Source organism: Brassica napus, chromosome C9, assembly GCF_020379485.1.
Source record: "Brassica napus cultivar Da-Ae chromosome C9, Da-Ae, whole genome shotgun sequence".
In the NCBI taxonomy this organism is placed as follows: domain Eukaryota; kingdom Viridiplantae; phylum Streptophyta; class Magnoliopsida; order Brassicales; family Brassicaceae; genus Brassica; species Brassica napus.
In genome coordinates, this window is record NC_063452.1 from 30,633,523 (window position 1) to 30,653,101 (window position 19,579).

The 19,579-nt window shown below is 32.7% G+C and overlaps 1 protein-coding gene and 1 pseudogene across 1 annotated transcript; both read right to left on the bottom strand.

The window, feature by feature from the left end:
• Positions 1-6,591: 6,591 nt before the first annotated feature.
• On the bottom strand, positions 6,592-8,486 carry LOC106439146 (elongator complex protein 6). Its single transcript, XM_013880522.3, has 6 exons — positions 8,290-8,486; positions 7,807-8,041; positions 7,651-7,723; positions 7,305-7,504; positions 7,079-7,225; positions 6,592-6,982 (listed from the first exon to the last, which is right to left on the bottom strand). The coding sequence occupies exons 2-6, from the start codon at positions 8,026-8,028 to the stop codon at positions 6,848-6,850; spliced, it is 777 nt and encodes a 258-aa protein (XP_013735976.1). The 5' UTR covers positions 8,029-8,041; positions 8,290-8,486; the 3' UTR covers positions 6,592-6,847.
• Positions 8,487-13,586: 5,100 nt separating this feature from the next.
• On the bottom strand, positions 13,587-15,182 carry LOC106439145 (annotated as a pseudogene).
• Between the last annotated feature and the right edge of the window lie 4,397 nt (positions 15,183-19,579).

Here is a 19,579-nt window from a genome sequence, read left to right on the forward strand (position 1 = left end):
TTATTTAACTATACATTTTCCATTTAACTATACATTTTTGAGATGGATGTATAATTATTTTTTATATTATATATTTACTTACTATTTATCTTTTATTATTTTGTATATTTACATTTTCTAAATTTCTTGATTTTATATCTATGATAAATTTATGATATATATTTAATGTAATATTTTTATTTTTATATAATATATTTACTAATTATTTATTTTTTCTTATATTGTATATTTAATTATTATTGTTTAGTGTAATATTTTTATATTGTATATTCACTTATTATTTATTTAGCTATACATTTTCAGATATATGTTTAATTTACTATTTCCATTTTATATATTGTATATTTACTTATTCTAATTTTCTTGCTTTTATATCAAATGATAATATTATGATAGATGTTTAATGTAATATTTCTATTTATTATATTGTATATTTGCTTATTATTTATTTTTCCTTATATTTTATATTTAATTATTATTGTTTAATGTAATGTTTCTATTTCTTATATTATTTATTTATTTATTATTTATTATTTATTTTTTAAAATAATAATGACACGTCTCTTGAGCGAAGTTTTTTTCGCTAATGTGAACCCTCTATGGAGTCTCAAAATGTCTCTTTTATTAGTATCTATTTCTACTACTGTGTATTTTTACATATATTATATATTTACTTATTATAATATTACGATAGATGTTTAATATAATATTTCTATTTTTTAAATTATATATTTATTTATTATTTATTTTTCTAAACATTTTTTTCACAGAGATGTTGAGTTTAGTTTTTAATTTCTTAATTGTATTTTACCTATTGTTTATTTTTTGTTATATTGTATATTTACTTATTTTAATTTTCTTGCTTTTATATCAAATGATAATATTATGATAAAGGTTTGAAGTAATATTTATATTTATTATATTGTATCCTTGTTTGACTTATATTGTATATTTACTTATAAAATATCTGGAAATAATAAAAATGTAAAACTATAAATTTTTAGATAAATGTTTAATGTAGTTTTTTCATTTCTTATATTGTATATTAACTTTTTTATTGTATATTTACTTATCTAACTGTTTTGCTTTTATATCAAATTGTAATATTACGATAGATGTTTAATGTAATATTTCTATAACTTATATTATATATTAACTTATTATTTATTTTGTTATATATAGATTTCAGATAGATGTTTAATGTATTTTTTGTATTTCTTATATTGTATATTTACTTATTCTTTATTTTTCTTATGTTTTATATTTACTTATTGTAATATTATAAATAATGTTTAACGTCATATTTTTATATTATATATTTACTTATTATTTATTTAGCTATACATTTTTCTGATATATGTTTAATTTAGTTTTCCTATTTTTATATTGTATATTTACTTATTTTTTATCTTTTCTTATTTTTTATATTTATTTATTCTAAATTTCTTGCTTTTATATCAATGATAATATTACGATATATATCTAATGTAATATTTTTATTTCTTATATACTATATTTACATATTTTTTTTATATTTTATATTTATTTATTCTAATATTATGATAAATATTTAATATAATATTTCTATTACTTATATTGTGTATTTAGTTATTATTTATTCTACTATACATTTTTAAGATATATGTTTAATTTAGTTTTTTTATTTCTTAATTGTATATTTACTTAGTATTTATTTTTCTTATATTGTATATTTACTTATTATTGTTTAATGCAATGTTTATATTCCTTATATTGTTTATTTACTTATTATTTATTTTTTCTTATATTGAAATTTTACTTATTATTTATTTTCTATTTTTTAAATAATAATGCTACGTGTCATCTTTCGGAAGAACTTTTTTCCGTTGATGTGGACGCTCTATGGAGCCTCAAAAGGTCATTTTTATTAGTATAAATTTCTTGTTTTTATATCAATGATAATATTACGATATATATCTAATGTAATATTTTTATTTCTTATATACTATATTTACTTTTTTTATTTATTTATTATAATATTACGATAAATATTTAATATAATATTTTTATTACTTATATTGTGTATTTAGTTATTATTTATTCTACTATACATTTTTCAGATATATGTTTCATTTATTTTTTTTATTTCTTAATTGTATATTTACTTATTATTTATTTTTCTTATATTGTATATTTACTTATTATTGTTTAGTGCAATGTTTCTATTCCTTATGTTGTTTATTTACTTATTATTTATTTTTTCTTATTTTGCAAATTTACTTATTATTTATTTTTATTTTTTAAATAATAATGCCACGTGTCATCGTTCGAAATAATTTTTTTCCGCTGATGTGGACGCTCTATGAAGCTTCAAAAGGTTTCTTTTATTAGTATAGATTTCAGATAGATGTTTAATGTATATTTTGTATTTCTTATATTGTATATTTACTTATTCTTTATTTTTCTTATGTTTTATATTTACTTATTGTAATATTATAATTAATGTTTAATGTCATATTTTTATATTGTATATTTACTTATTATTTATTTAGCTATACATTTTTCTGATATATGTTTAATTTAGTTTTTCTATTTTTATATTGTATATTTATTTATTGTTTATCTTTTCTTATTTTTTATATTTATTTATTCTAAATTTCTTGCTTTTATATCGATGATAATATTACGATATATATCTAATGTATATTCTTATTTCTTATATACTATATTTACATTTTTATATTTTATATTTATTTATTCTAATATTACGATAAATATTTAATATAATATTTCTATTACTTATATTGTGTATTTAGTTATCATTTATTCTACTATACATTTTTCAGATATATGTTTAATTTATTTTTTTATTTCTTAATTGTATATTTACTTAGTATTTATTTTTCTTATATTGTATATTTACTTATTATTGTTTAATGCAATGTTTCTACTCTTTATATTGTCTATTTACTTATTATTTATTTTTTCTTATATTGTAAATTTACTTATTATTTATTTTCTATTTTTTAAATAATAATGTCACGTGTCATCTTTCGGGAGAATTTTTTCCGCTGATGTAGAGCCTCAAAAGGTCTCTTTTATTAGTATAGACTAGAGATTAACCCGGGCTACGTCCGAGATTTTTATTTTTTTTCTAATTTAAGTTGTTAAATTATTTATATTTAGGTTATGATATATATTTATATAAATGTTAAGATGCATGTCATAATTAAAATTTATTTTTAAATTTTAACACGTTAAATTAACATATATTTTACTATTTAAATATTTTTTTGTAATTTTGTTGGCTATCTAGTTATCATATTTAGCAAAACTATCTATTGAGTGTTGAAATAAATGTTTTAGATATTTAATTAAACTGCAGAGTATTTTCGGATCGACCACATGCTCAACAATCGATCGATCCGTAAAAAGATGGTCGATCTCCTTGGCCAGGTAAGTACAATTTTAGCAAAAATATCTTTGATTTTCAAATATTAAGTATATAACTATTCTTTTGAATATTGTTTTTTTGAATTATATTTTCAGATAATAATTTTACACTAAAAAAATATTATACTAAAATATATTTTATTTTATAAAACATGAGAAAAATTTTACTTTTATCTGATGGTATGAGTTGAAAAGAATATTCATATTGTTTTGTTAGAAACAAAATTATTAAATTAAAAAACAATATAGTTGAAGAAAATCTAAAGTAAGAATAACTAATATATTTTAATTTCTAAGAGTATTAGATTTTAATATTGAACGTCTGAACAAATTTTATTATATGGGCATGCACGGTTTTAAATGAACCGCTGTGTTTGATATAATGATAGTAAAATTTTCTATGTTTTGCATGTATATTCAAATAAAGTTTGCGCATTTACTTTTTTGTTTTGTTCCGAAAGTGCGTTATTTAATTATAGTGATGATGGTGAATAATTTGCGGTTGTTACATATTCACTCCTAAAGTTATCATCCTCGCCTCTAGCCCCTCTCAAATATTGATTCGCTTCCCTTCCTTATAACTTAAAAGAGTTAACACTTCATCTCATAAACCAATAAAAATTGATTTCATTTGCTTTACCGTTAATGCTCACACCGTCAATCATCAATATTCCTTTCTTTAGTTTGTGATGGTACAAATTCTTGCTTTTCTCAACTGAAAATCACACCATCTTCTTCCCAAAACTATCTTCGCATGTTCAGAATCGAACAGTTAACTGATCCCTTGTAGATATATCTCATCCTTACTTTATTTAAAAAATAATCACCAATGCTAACAGATCTGAAGATTAATAACAAACCCAACTATATAATTGAGAATTCATAGTGGTGTAATGGTTGATACAACAAAGAGTAATGCAACTTAATTACATAGTTAAAAGCAAAACATTTCTTGATGCTAACTCTTATACACAATCTTTCACTTGATGTTTCCCGTTAAATTCTTCAGAAAACACTTGCTGCTAGTGTAATGTAAATAGAAGGAGTCATAGGTGATGGGAATTACAAACTTAATATAGACCTGCACTGAAGAAAAAAATTTGGTCGCAGAAAGAAGACAAAACAGAGTTTCCAAGTGATGAACAACAGAACAACTAACTTCTCACGCTTCACGAAACCATTATCTATTAACTTCTTCAATACTCTAGCAATCTAGTTAGTGGATTCAAGGAGAACGTAACTTACAGAGGCAAGAAACTTCAACCACACATACTTCATAGTGTATGGTCTCTCTCAAATTCTTCGATATTAAAAATGTTTACCTCTTTCTTGTGACCATATAACGAAGTACAACCGATGTGTTTCTACCCAATCTAAAATCGAAAAGAGAGTGTATGTAAGTCCAAATCAAATACAAAAGGCGCAAGACAAAAACCGAAGGGTTGACGTGTAATACCTCAATCGCTTGTTTGATTGTTGACATAACCAAGGTTTGAGACTTAACGAAGGTAACTTGGCACCAATACTGTTCCTAGTGAAAATCTGAACCTTCTTCTTTCAGCTCAGCTGACCTAAACGTCCACGTTGAAGCTGGACAAATTTTCATGAAATATTACTGTTCGTGCGTCGAACACACTCATGCAAACAAAAGATACATCCCTATACATGTGTAATGATAGAAGTGGAGTTAATCGTTTCAATGTTTATTAGAGATGAAGCTTCTTCAATGAAGAAGTGTTCACAGGACGTTTTCACTGACCTTTGAATTCTAATAGTTTCCATGACACGTTCTTTGTCGTGTGTGGCATCATTCAACTTGTGCCTGATTGCTTTCAGTTCGCCAATAATGTCTTCCCTAGAGAGAAAATGAACATTGTCAATAGCATAAGGATATTTGAATTCTCTGTTTTAAAAGCAATGGATAAGAGACTAACCAGAAAGATGTATATTGGTGTTTGCCAAAAAGTAATTATTCTTCATTTCGGAACCGGAACAACTCCATAGGGAGTGGATTAACCGGGTCGGTTATCTCAGTGTAGGCGGTCTCTGGTCATTGAATCATATGGAGAGATTAGAGTCTGAGAGCTTGAATTTACCATTGCTAAGCTTTATGTAGGATTTTCTGATGGATGCTGATAGAGCCCTAGATGAGCGTAGTCTGCATCAATAAAAGATCTGAAGAATTTTAAATATCCACAATGACTTTCAGAAAAACATATTCAGTGAATAGAAAATACCTTCTCACAACCAAGGATGAACTAACAAAATCTGTAGGCACAGCTCTGCTTCACATTCTCTGCTTCCCTTCACATTCTCTGCTTCCCAAAAATGGAGGAGGCGTGTGACATCAATATCCTTACACCAACCAGCCTTCAGCTTCATACAGAAGCTGTAGCCATGATTATACGAATTCTTACACATAGTTTGCTATAATAGAATAGCGGGACGAACAGATGAACAGAACCCTCTTTGATGAAAAAAAAAAAAGAGCAGGACCCTCTCCTTCAGCTTCATATATATAGTGTAAAAAATTGGTGAAGAAAGAAGGAAAGCTGTAAGGATGTGGAGTTGTAGATTGATGTAAGTCGTCATTAAGAACTTACAATAAATCGTCGGTCAGTAAACCTCAAAGTAACAGTGACGGTTATAAAGAGGCATGGGAATGAGGAGTACAGTACTCTCGAACTCCCAAAATTGTTAATACCCTATGCCCATCTGGGCCTACACAAAACATTAGCATAAAAGCCCAAATACGATACAATATCTGCTAAAACATGAGAAACGATTGGGTCATACGCTTTGTCACAAAAGCGAAGAGAAAGTTGTAATATTAGGAGAAGCCACGTGTCTCTATTTGCCCATCTCTACATGCTGATGTGGCTCGATGAAGAGAGACCCAAGTCTCCTTTACTGTATAAGGTCCCTTTTATTAGTATAGATTTCTTAATTATATATTTATTTATTATTTATTTTTCTTATATTGTATATTTAATTATTATTGTTTAATGCAATGTTTCTACTCCTTATATTGTTTATTTACTTATTATTTATTTTTTCTTATATTACAAATTTACTTATTATTTATTTTTTATTTTTTAAATAATAATGTCACGTGTCATCTTTCGGGAAAAAATTTTCCGCTGATGTGGAAGCTCTATGGAACCTCAAAAGGTCCCTTTTATTGGTATAGATTTAGGATCCGGTTACACTAAACCCGACCCGGATAAAATACTACGAAACAATACTTGGGCCCACTGTAGAATAAACCAATTTTAAAGAAGAAAAACAGTGTTTCGACCAAGTCAAAGATGCATCAATAGCTTCATCCATATGCCAAAGCGCGCACACGCATGTCTTAGCTGCATATCTCACTAACATACAACATTTATAACCGTCAAAAACTATCTCCAAATCCTCAGCTTCTGCTGCAACCAGGGTAGAAATACTCAATACCATTTTCCTTGATCCTGAATTGAAAATTCTGCAACTTGTTCCTCGAGCTTCCTTTTCCCGACTTGCTGCTTATCATCCCCTTGTTCACAACTGTCAGCTGTATATGCAAATACAGCCAAAGCAAAAAACACCAAACACAAAAGATTAGTTTCTAATGATTCCAAAGAAAAGGAGGAGGCATTGAGAGATTTACTTGGCCATGTACGTCATTTGCTAAACCTGAGGCTAAAGGCTCTGCTTTTATCACAATATCCGCAAGGCATACCATCTGTAGCAAATACGCAGGTCTCTCCATGCTCGAGTATATATCTTCGTGATTGAGAGTGACCAACGAACAATTCTGTTGGTAGAGAAAAAAGTTATCAAGACTCGATAGAAGTTTCACAAGGGGTTAATAGAGTAAAGAAGAATAAGCTTACGCTTTCACAAGTTAAGGTGTGACAGTAATGAAGGAAGTCCAAAACGTGATCTGAATTGCTATTGGTAGCAGCAATTTCCAGGAGAGACATGTCATCCACCATAACAGTTATGTTTCTATTAGTCACATTGCCTAGCTTTCGAACTGTTCCTTGTATCTCCCGAAATAGCTTTGCAACTCCACTCACATTATCGTCACCATCTGCTCAATAAAAGAAAAGAAAGTCTTGTCATGTCTCAACAAACAGAGCCGATGGCACAAGACAATGAAACGCCCTCTACAAGTAGATAGAAATCTAACAGAGATCTTTTCTCAACATTCGAATGACTAGGAGAACTCCAGTATACCTGAGCATTTCATCATGAGCATGTCAACGAAAACCAATCGATTGTTTGTCTTTTGAGTAGACAGATTGCATCCCTGTCAGACCAACATGGTAAGACAATGAGATAAATAGTGGTTTAGAAGACAAAAAAAAAAAAAAAAAGATTGTGGATCATTACGAGTTTACGCAGAACTCGATCGTAATGAGAGAAAGGGCGAGCAAAGGCGAGAAAGATAAGGGCATCAGAGGAATGAGGGGAGAGAACACGCTTCATCATCTGGTGAAGCACAAACGACCCACTCGTCTCCACACAGTCCTCGATCAGCACTACCTTCCCTCTTAGTGGCGATGGCTCATCAAACCCTAATGCTAGATCCAGGAGGTTCACAGATCGATCCATGGGCTCAACCAAACTGAGAAAAAAGATGTAGTCTTTGATTTAGTAAACAGTTTCTCCTACACAGTTAAGTGAGTATAAGTTTTCTTTTAATTATCAATCTTTTGATTTATCTCCAGAAAAGTTTGTTCAGTTTGATTTCAATCTGATCCGAATCCTTCTTCCTTCGTTTTTAGGCACAACAAATAACACAACAATGTTGATGAATAGAGAATCAATGAAGAGGATTTCGGTTGAGATACTATATGGAGAAGAGAAACGAACCGGAGGTGACGAGTTTGACGGCTGATATGAGTGTTATCCGGGGGTGACAAGCTTCGTGTTGGTGGCAATTTGGCTGCACGCTACGCCGGAGAAAGAGGATACAGAGATGTAGCCTTGAAACGAGCGGCGAAAGTTAGGTTTTTTCTTTTTACAAAGCCCAGACAATGGCCGGTTCCGGTTCAACCAGATTTTATATTTTAATAATTTCAAAATTAAATAACTAGATATATATGTATAAATATAAAACTATTTTCATAAAGTTTTTTATCATTTTTAAAATAAAAAAATGCTATTAAAATAAAATAAAAAACTTCAAAAATAATATAAAATATAATAAAGCAATTTTATTTAGACAGAAATTAAAAAGAAAATATTAATTTTTTTTATGGAATCTTTTTGAAATTTGCAATTCTTTTATTTTTTTGATTTTAATTTTGAAAACAATCAAGTTTTAATATCACACCGAGTCACTAGTTGTAACGAATTTGATCGAGTTTACAGATTTAACTTAAATCAGATTTTTGCCATATTTCAAAACCTACTAGAAAAACTAGCTACGGCGACCTCCGGTTTTTAAAATACTAGTTTTTGCAACTTGTAAAAGTATTCACATTAACAAAAACAAAAGGGACCCTAGACTTTGATTAAAGAGCAAATCGTGTATATAGCATTTTTAAAGTTTTTGTCCTTTAGTTAACTTTAAAATTATAAGTAAATTATCAAATATATAAAAATAAATAAATAATAAAAATAAAAAAATAAGAAAATTGAATTACTTTTTTGATATTTCTTTCTCAAAAATTTTAATTTTCAATTTTTAATCTAAACGTAACTTTTTCCAAAAAGAGAATTTTATCAAAAGAAAAAATTCAAACCTTTTTATCAAAAGAAAAAATTTCAAACTTTTTTATCAAATAAAATCTATTTTCAACTTTTTTTAAAAAAGTTTGTCTTTTCTCTATGTATCTTAAAAATATTTAGGGAAAGCTCATGAGCTTGTATACTATCTTCCTGAATAAAAAGATTTGAATTCATGAATACTTTTTTTTTTAAACACTGCATTCATTCAAACCTACAAGGATGAGATACATAGGTGATATACAAAGCCAGCAGCACACTTCAGTGTTTTTGGAAACAAAGCTGGACAAACCAAAGGTTTCCCAGAAACTAACACTACAAGAAAACATGAGATTAACAACGGCGGTATTCCTCGTGAGTTCGTCGTAAAAGAGGCTTTACTAGGAATTAGCGAGGAAACACGTTTCGTCGTTACTCGTTCGTCGTAACGCATATTTCCTCGCCAATTCGTCGTAACTTAGCGAGAAAAATCTTTCGTCGTAAAGACGAAGTACATCATTTTGTCGTAAAGACCACGTAATCATTCCACGTAAGGAGGTCGCTATATTTCTTCGTAAATAACTCGAAAGGTGTTCCTCTTAAATTACACGTAAATATATCGAAAGTATTTCCTCGTAAAATACACATAAATACCTCGAAAGTATTTCCTCGTAAAATACTCGTTTAACCTTCCTCGTCATTTCCTTGTAAACTTTCCACGTAAATAAGTCGTAATTTAGCTACGAATTTACTTCGTTTTTTATTTTACAGAATTTAAAAATATAATTAAAAAATAATAGTTAAAATTATTTAATTTATTAATAAAATTATAATTTAAAATAAAAATCAATACGAAAATATTTTATATATAAATAAGTTTTGAATTTATAATACAACAACCGGAAAAAAAAAGAACTAAGGGTCGTTCATCGCCTGGTAGAATTCCTCACTCCTTCCGCAACATCCACCTCGTTATGTGTGTCAGATGACTCGTCTGGAATGGGATGAAGAACCGGGAGCCAAAGAAGGCGGGTCTAAACGACTACCAGGCTCACCGAGCAACTCTCTGTAATGGGGAGTAAGCATGTTCTTTCGAAGGCCCTGCAAAAAAATTTAATCTTTGAAGTTAACATCAATAGTATTAACAAATTCTATAATTAACAATTTCTATAAATTTAGCTAAATTCCCTATATTAACCACATAATCAACACTAATTAACATAAAATCCGTAAACCTATCTAAATTTTCTACACTAACCACCTAATCTATCCTAAACTAATCAAATTAGAGAGGAATTAAAGAGAGTTACCATTGCTACGAAATAGAGAGGAAGTGGAGAGGAAGTTGAGACGAAATGAAAGTGTGAGTACTCGCGAGTATATATAAGAGATTAGATATCCTCGTAATTTCCTCGTAAATTTACGAGGAATTACAAAGGCCTGCGTTCTGTTCCTCGTAAAGCCCACGTTAAATTAAGAGGAAATAGCAAGGCCCGTGTTTTATTTTACGAGAAAATAGCAAGGTCCGCGTTTTCCGGTTACGAGGTCTTTACGACGATTTATGATTACGTGGAGTTAACGAGTCCCGCGTTCTTTATTTTTTTTAATTTTGTCGTTATTTCGTCGTTATTTTACGAGGAAATTACGAGGATTATGTTCAAATCCCTAAAATCTGAAACCCCAAACCCCATCTTCCTTATCTTCTACTTCATATATTCCAAACCCCAAACCCATCTTCCCTTTAACGAGGAACTCGCGAGGCCCGTGTTTGGTTTCCTCGTAACGTCCTCGTTCATTTACGAGGAATTAGCGAGGCCCGCTTTTTTTTACGAGGAATGACACGAAGCTAATTGGTCGTAAAACCTTTTGAAATTTCCTATAAATACTCACCAGTTTGCTTCTCAAATTAGAAAGATTTGAAAAAAAAAAAAGGAGAAGAAAGATACTGGAACACATGTGGGCAGAGACAAGGCTAGACTTACGTAGGTCTCGCATTGTTTCTTCCCACCTGTGATTCCAGTATCTTTCTTCTCTTCTATTTTCAAATATTACAACGGTAGTCCCTAATTGGTCGTTCATTTACGAGGAATTAGCGAGGCCTGATTTTTCATTTACGAGGAATGAGCGAGGCCCGCGTTTTCTTATTACGAGTTTTTTACGACGAATACGGCTTACGTGGAATTAAAGACTTCCGCATTCTTTATTTTTTAATTTCGTCGTTATTTCATCGTTATTTTACGAGGAAATTACGAGGATTATGTTTAAATCCCTAAAATCCGAAACCCCATACCCGAAACTCCATCTTCGTTATCTTCTACTTCATATATTCCAGACCCCAAACCCATCTTCACTTTAACCTCAATCTATTCTTTCCATTCCAAACCCCAAATTCTAAAACCACAATTCCTTAACTTATAATCTCAATCTCTTATTTCTAATACAAACTCCCATTACCTTACACAAAATCAAATTATATAAATAGTTTTTCATGATTAAATCCATCAAATCACATGCATTAAGTCTGAAAATCAATCTTATTAAAAATAAATACATCAATCGGATACATCGACATTCTCGTCATCACTAGAAACATCATCATTTTCATTAAACTCGTCTTCAACAGCTTCGTCCGTAGCATCGTCGGTAATATCTTCGTACTCATGATTATGCGGATCAATGAGAAGGATGTCATCAATTTCTTGTTCAGGTTCCTCGACTTCATTTATCTGTTCTTCTTACAATGGTGGTTCTTCTCCACTGATGATTCATCCTTGAGGTGTAACTTTGACCACGGCTAACCAATTTATTCCCGATTCTCTCATCCGAGGGTATAGAAGGAAGCTAACTTGGTCTGCTTGTGAAGGATGAAAGGCTCGAATTTGTTGTACCTGCAAAAATAAAGAAAACGTAGAAATTAATTTATTTTGCTCATGTATGACAAAATAAGAATTTGTTGTACCTTCGTCCACCATTGACATCAACTACACCGAATTTGTTAAACCGAACACCTCTGTTGACGACGGGGTCGAACCATTCACATTTGAAGATGACGCATTTCAGCTTCAATATCCCTGGTGGTGGATTCAAAATTTCCTTACTAAGTAGACGTAAAATATTTCCTCGTAAAGTACACGCTACATTTACGTCGAGTTTACGAGGAAAGCGTATTTCCTCGTAAAAGCCACGTGACATTATATCGACTTTACGACGAAATGATTTCGTCGTTATTTTAAGAGGAAATAACGTTGATTTTATATTTTCTCGTAAGTTCCTCTTAAAGTCGACGTAAATTTACGAGGATTAGCTTTCGTCGTTAAGTTTCCTCGCTAAACTTGTGTTTTCTTGTAGTGTAAAGCCCTAACAAGGGAAACGACAAGACCAACGACAAGAACAACACCTAATCAAACTAGAAGAAGTGAGTAAACAGATCAAAATAAACCTTCACCAAAAGTGAACAATAAAACATGATGATTAACAGAGCTTCTTTGAACAAGGCAAAGCGAGGCAGCCATTCTTGGATAAACCTCCGGTTTACGATTCCTCCTATGATAAATAGCACATGCAAATGAAAGACCAAAGCTTCAAGCTCCAGGAGACAGAACACGTCATATTCATGAGTCATCAACCGGAAAACGATGGCGCAGAAGGATAGAAACGCCAATCGAAGCCAAACGGAAGAGAAGATCTCGATCGGATCTTGAGGTTAATGAAAAGGAGAGAAACAACTCAGAACCAAGAACAACCAAGCTCAAAAGACTGAGAGGGTTGAAGATCGAGACCTGGTATGAGCCAAAGAAAGCTCAAAATCGACATGCAATTCAATCAAGCCACATACAAGGTTCTTAGACAGAACCAGATCTGAAGGATACAAGTATCCAACTCACTTCGACTAGAAAGATCAACCAAAAGAGAAAGATAAGAGAACAAAAGAAAAGAAACGGACCGGCCCCAGCACTAAGGAAGCAACCGAAGCCGGTAAACCGGCAAAATCAAGCTAAAGTTTTTAGAGAAATGGCAGAGGAAAGGTTTCTAGAGAGGTCATGAATACCTTTATAAATGTGTAAATAGAATTTTTTGAATGAAAATTTTGTATATATTAAGAAATTGCTTAAAATAGCATAATTGGACTACCACTTTCAAAACACACCGGTCATGCCATACAGGCAAACATGTGATTGCCTACTCTTTAAAAGTGAGTTCTTTTACATCACGTCGTGTGCTGACGATGATAATAATCCAAAATGGATGTCAATGAACGCAGGAAGATATACCGGAGGAGTTTGCGAAACTGGTTGTGAATTTCATATCACGTAACGGAATCGGAGCTCATGTTGTTGAGGTCTGTTCTGTGTAGTGTTCTATGACTCACTCACTGTTTGATGGTAAAGTCTCAATTAGACAATCCATTTATTTTGACAGATACCAGGAAATGGAAGCCTTCACAGCCCAAGATTTGTATCAGTCATCACAATGCCGTGGTCTTTCACTTGTTTTGCTTGTCAGCTTATGAATTAGAACAAGCTAGGAACTCAATTCACACTACAAATGTACGTACAGTCCGGACAAAACTAGTCTTGCTGTTCAAGTGCGATTTTAGTTTCCCTAGTTATATGTTTCTAAATATGCCTATTGGGCATCGAGAACTCAGCATGGAATGGTACATACAACTTTCGTCGTCGAAGAATCTGATTTGAAACAAAAACTAGGCAAGTGGAATAAAATCTCCTGAATTTCGTGGTGGAGAAGATTGCTTCTTCTTCTTCTTCTTCTTCGTACGAGGTAACTCGCCCCATTGAAAAAAATAAAGATATACAAAGCAAGTTTATGACCACCATATACGTTGGTCTTATTTTTATCTATGAGAAAAAAAATGGAGGGGGAACAGAGGCTCCATTATAACCGAGCGTCTGTGTATGCAGTACCTTCCTTCAAATAAGCAATGAGGTCGGCACGATCTTGTGGCTTTTTCAATCCAGGAAACACCATTTTCGTCCCAGGTATGTACTGTTGTAACAAGCAAACAAAATCCACATCAAAAAGAGAAACTACTAAAGAAAAAAAAAACTACTAATGAAGACATGACTCGGTATTAAACAATCAACATGTTGCCTAAATCATGAACAAGCAGATGGGGTTCGTAGCAAATCACATATTCAACAGAAGAATACTTTGGATGGTATCAGAGTCGTAACAGTTGATAAATCTCATTAAGAAAATAAGAAAAGCATTAATCCATGAAGGAACAAGGCAAGATCTTCAATTCATTCACCAAAAAACAATGAACCTTTGCTATATATACTGATAAACAAATAAAAAAAGAGTACCTTCTTGGGGTTCAAGAGGTAATCGTAGAGAGTCTTCTCCTCCCACATGACGGCCATGTTTTTGTTAGCAGCAGAGTAGGAATACCCTGGCGTTGTTCCTGATTTGCCTCCCAAACAATCCGTTCAAGTTTGGTCCTGTTTCCATCCCAATTTCACATTTATAGATCCAGAGCGGAACAAACTTAAAATGATTGAGATTAAAATAGAAAAATGATGATCTCAGAGGATCAAATAAAGAGGGGAAGACGGACCTTGTTTGTGACCGGCACCTTTATCGACGGTGTGGCACTGCGCACACTTGGTTCTGAATATCTTCTCTCCGGCCTTTGGGTTTCCGGGAGGTGCTTCATCGAACGACGCCATTTCTGATCGACAATCTGAATGACGGTTGCTTTTGAGATTTTTTGTCTTTGTTTTGTTGAATGAACCGTGAACGGTGGCTCCTTTTTATCTCTTTTCTATGTGAAAGGGGGACTTTGTTTTAAATGAACGTTCGAGGAAGAAGAAGAGTAGGTGGCAGCCTGAGCGTCATCCCACACGCCATTCGTTTTATGAGCCCACGTGGCATTTTCTTTTGGTTCTCTAACTTTGAGTCGATTGACTCATTCAGGCCATTTTCGTTTACCTATCGCGCGACCTGCGACTGATCGCAGGTCGCAGGTTGTTGTTCGTTTTGCTGTCGCGTAACCTGCGATCTGCGATTGGTCACAGGTCGCAAGTCGCAAGTTGTTGTTCGTTTTGATGTCGCGCGACTGATCGCGCGACCAGTCGCCCGAAAAAAACAGCGACTAAAAATTAAGAAAATTTTGATCGCGCGATTGGTCGCAGGTCGCAGATCCTGCGCGTGACACGTAAACGAACATAGTTTTAGTCGCAGGTCGCATGCTTAGTCGCAGGTCGCGCGACACGTAAACGAACATAATCTTAGTCGCAGGTCGCAGGTTGCGCGACCCGTAAACGAACATGGCCTTATTCCTTTTTAGTATTTAAAAAAAAAAAGAAATTCGCTTTTGCAATGTTGGTTTTGTTTGTTCTCGGAAGCTGGATATGTAGACCCAAACATAAAAAAAAATTGTAAAAAAAAAAACTGAACAATTTTTTTTAGAAATCTATTTATCTATCTATATATATAGAGTTTGTTTTTTCTCTTCTTATGACAAGTGGCAATAGGGTTTGATGACATGTGTCCCCATGTATTTTTGCTTTTACATTTTAGATCATTCATCTTTTACACTATTGCAATTTGGCTTAATACTTTCTAATTACGCACTATTATTTTTTTCATACTAACCATTATTATATGAAGTTTTATAATATATTTTATTAGTCAATAAAATTAGAGATGAATAAAGAAAAAATAAAAATAGATTTTAAATATTTTATTTATTCACAACTAAAAATAACATAAATTTTTACTATTTTATTATTTTTTACTATTTTCTATTATTTTATTTACAAATTATAATTTATTTTACTATTAAAAATCATAAAATAACTAAACTATAAAAAAACTAGAGTAAGACACATAATCTAAACTTAAATCTCCACAATCACAAAAAAAAAATAGAATACTATAGTAACACTTACTCAATAAAGGTTTGGAACACAAATGAACGCGATCAAGCACCAATCCAAAACACCAAAAAAAGATCACAGAAAGAATAATCACCGGACCAATGTCACCACAAGCATGAAAACACATGCATAATACACAACCACCAGATAAAAAGGTATGAAGCACCTCACAAACAAAACAACCACATACAAGGAGCTCATGCCAATAAAGAACCACAAAGCTCTGAATAGAAGAGACCAAAACACTAAGAGACTAACTCCACACACCTATAACAAATGAAGTAGGAGAAGAAGAAAAGCTACATAAAGGAGGGAGAATGCAAACCAACCACAGAGAAATCAGAGCTCAAGTTTGAGACAAGAAATAATCTTTCAAGCCCACAAAACATACACGAAAGAAAACACTATCCAAACCTTGAGTGTCATATATGTGAAACGGAGAGCCACCAGAGACGCAAACAGCGATGAAAAGTGCAACGAGATGAGAGAACAAAGAAAGAAAAAGAGACTACACAAAATTAGCAAACTGTGGAGCCATCCTCGAGCTATGAAGAGAACATAAAAGTCAGATCACCAAAAACCAGATCTTGAAAACCAAGACTAGCAGGGACTATCAACGGCAAGCCAAATACGAGGAAGACAACTAAACTTTGACCCAACCCAATGAGATGTAGTTCCTAACATTAGCCAAATCTAAGGAAGAAGAGGAAAAATATTGACCAGAACAGCGTACAACATCATGAGAAACAACCGCACAACTGGAAACTCATAAACCTGATCTACAACAAATATCAGATAATCTCACAAGAGAAGAAGAAGAAGAAAAAGAAAAACAAGAGCAACGAAGGTGAGCATTTTCTGGTGATGGTAAGAAACACCACATACCGGAAATGTAAATAAAATACATAGATGGTGATGACTCAATTCAAAATATGCGGAGACGAAAAAAACATCTTCGAAGAATAATTTACAATGTTGTTAAAAAAATAATAATGTTCAAAAATGTGAAAACATGAAATACAATTTTGACGCTGAAACCGTTAATGTTAGAATCAACAAATGCTTGAATTCAAAGTTATTGAAATTCAATATGCTTTACATTAGAAGCTCAATTCACCACTAACAAATACTTCTATACACACAACAACACATTATTGAAAAGACGAACACATAATATATTAACATATAATCTAATACTACATAACACAATAAAATATTAAATCATGTTCTTCACAAATAAATACTGACCACATAATTACATCATCCAAAAACATCATATTTAACCATAATAAAATAAGCGCGGACACCCCCTAGTTAATTTATAAATTTAATTCGAAAGACGAAAATAAAAATCCGATTGCAAATCCAACTCAAACAAAATTACCCAAATTACAATGTTTCCTAATTAGTTTCGTTCGACTCAGCACCCCGGTGCGTTCCGCTAAATCAGAGCCAAAATCATTGAGTATTGATTTTCATTGTCACCATTGACGATAACCACATGAAAGTGAGATTCACCTCTCTGCCTCAAAATCCAAGACTTCCCATGTCGATTTCAGAGTAGATGGTTCATGATGAACTCATCGGAACTTGTAACTATCACCATCTTTGAAGCTCTTGATGAACGAGAAGAGAGAGTTCCAAAAATTTCACCTGAGTAATCCGCCGGAAATTCTAGTTGTAAATTCGCCTTCATCATCGAAGAAAAATAAGAAGCAGGCTTGAAGTCGCCACTAGACTCTGCTATAGCATGTCTCATAACCTGCACAAAAACAGGCCGATATATATTACCAAAGATGAACAAGAAAATATCTCAAGCATTGTGAGATCCAAACAAATAATGAAACCAAGCAACGTTAAGCAAACGCCCAATACCGCAATGACATTTGCTGCCTATTAAGACTCAAAAAGCAATTGATTGTGACCGAAATAGCCACTTTCAGATTCAACAAAGAGAGGGGAACATAGTAAACTAAAAGCCATACTCCAAAGATAAGATTGTTACCGTCTTTTGGAGGAATCTAGAGAGAACCAATCAGAGAAGATCCGTAGTGATGAGAGACGACAAGAAGCCACCGAGAAGCCATATACAAACCCCTTTTCAAGCTACATGCTAAACTCTCATGAGCCAGAACAAAATTGAGGTACTATCTCCCCCTGCATACCCTAACTCAGAACTCGCCTTCGAGCTATTGAAATCCTCTGGATCGCACTTAAGACCAGCAACTAAGCATCAGACCTCCATGACACCACTGAAGCCTGACAACACCACCTGATACTAGAGTGTGCAAAGATATTGCAAATATGGAGGTGGAACCAAAACATCCCACAACCGCAATGAGCGAAGAAGACCTAGAGCAAGATCTAAAGAGATGAAAAATTGATCTGCTCTTTGAACCCTAAAATGCCGACTACCACCGCAAGTAACCGCTGCAAAAACCTCTCCAGAAACCAGAGGAAGAAGAGCCGCCACTAGAAATGAACCCCTTGCCAGCGGGGATCTCGACAGAAAACAAAAACCTAACCCAGTTCGAAAGCATATCGGACGGGAAGAGAGAAATAAGCGGAGTAGCTAAAGAGAAACAAAAGTAGAGAAAAAAAAACCCTTCCAGCGCTGGCGGTGATGCTCACGTTCTAGTCGGACCCCGAAGCAAGGATGGCACACTTTAGCGAAAATGAAAGGATAAGGAGAAAGCAAGAAAATTTTAATAATTCACGTGATCTCTGATTTATGCGTTTGGCTACAATACATCATATTATATATATTATTGTTCTTATATTATTCTAACAATTATGTTTTTTTTTATTAACCTGGGGGTATCCCGAACTTATGGAATGGCCCAGACTAATCTCCAAGGGGAGGTGCAGCCCATGGATAGACCATCTCTCCAGATTTTCAAATGGGCCGACAGCAAGAGCACATATCCATGTAGGGTGTCCAGGTAACATGTGACTTAGTTTCGCATGACAGCTGGATCGAACCTGAAATGTGTTGACATCCCAAGCCCTTCCCCTTACCACTTGACCACAAGCTCCCGGACCTAACAATTATGTTGAAAGTAGAAATTGAGGTTTGATCTACAAACAAGTTTGTAGTGATGAAAAGGAATGGTCAGACATTCTGAATAAGTAAAGTATATATACGAAACGGGAAAATAATGATATAAGCCTAAACTCAAAAGAACAATAAAATAGGTAGTTAAAGACCAACCGTCATTCTTTCTATTCCCTTGTAATTTTTTATTTCTATTTCTTTTTATAGGCAGTTCTAGTCTCTGTGTTCACATATATTGTTTTTAGGTTTTCACTACACCTACAAATTTCTACAGTCTTTGCGGGTTGTTAAGCAGCTATGTCAGCACAACGACTATGTTCCTTCATGTTGCCACAATGAGCTGTCCCATCGCATGTTTTCAGGGGTCGACTAACCGAGTAGGTAAGAGGACAATTGTCTGGAAGCAGGTTGATGACACATTTTCTTCCTCTAAAGGACCTCCTCTTAACTTTGGGTCGGGCCAACTCGGGGGGTCGTGCTGACAAACTTTATGAAGCAC

Excerpts from the sequence above, each read along its gene's own strand:
- LOC106439146 (XM_013880522.3), bottom strand. The coding sequence starts at position 8,028 with ATGGATCGATCTGTGAACCTCCTGGATCTAGCATTAGGGTTTGATGAG. Across the intron at positions 7,505-7,650 it reads GCTCATGATGAAATGCTCAG|ATGGTGACGATAATGTGAGT; the intron begins GTATACTGGAGT and ends TTTATTGAGCAG. Across the intron at positions 7,226-7,304 it reads ACACCTTAACTTGTGAAAGC|AATTGTTCGTTGGTCACTCT; the intron begins GTAAGCTTATTC and ends CTCTACCAACAG.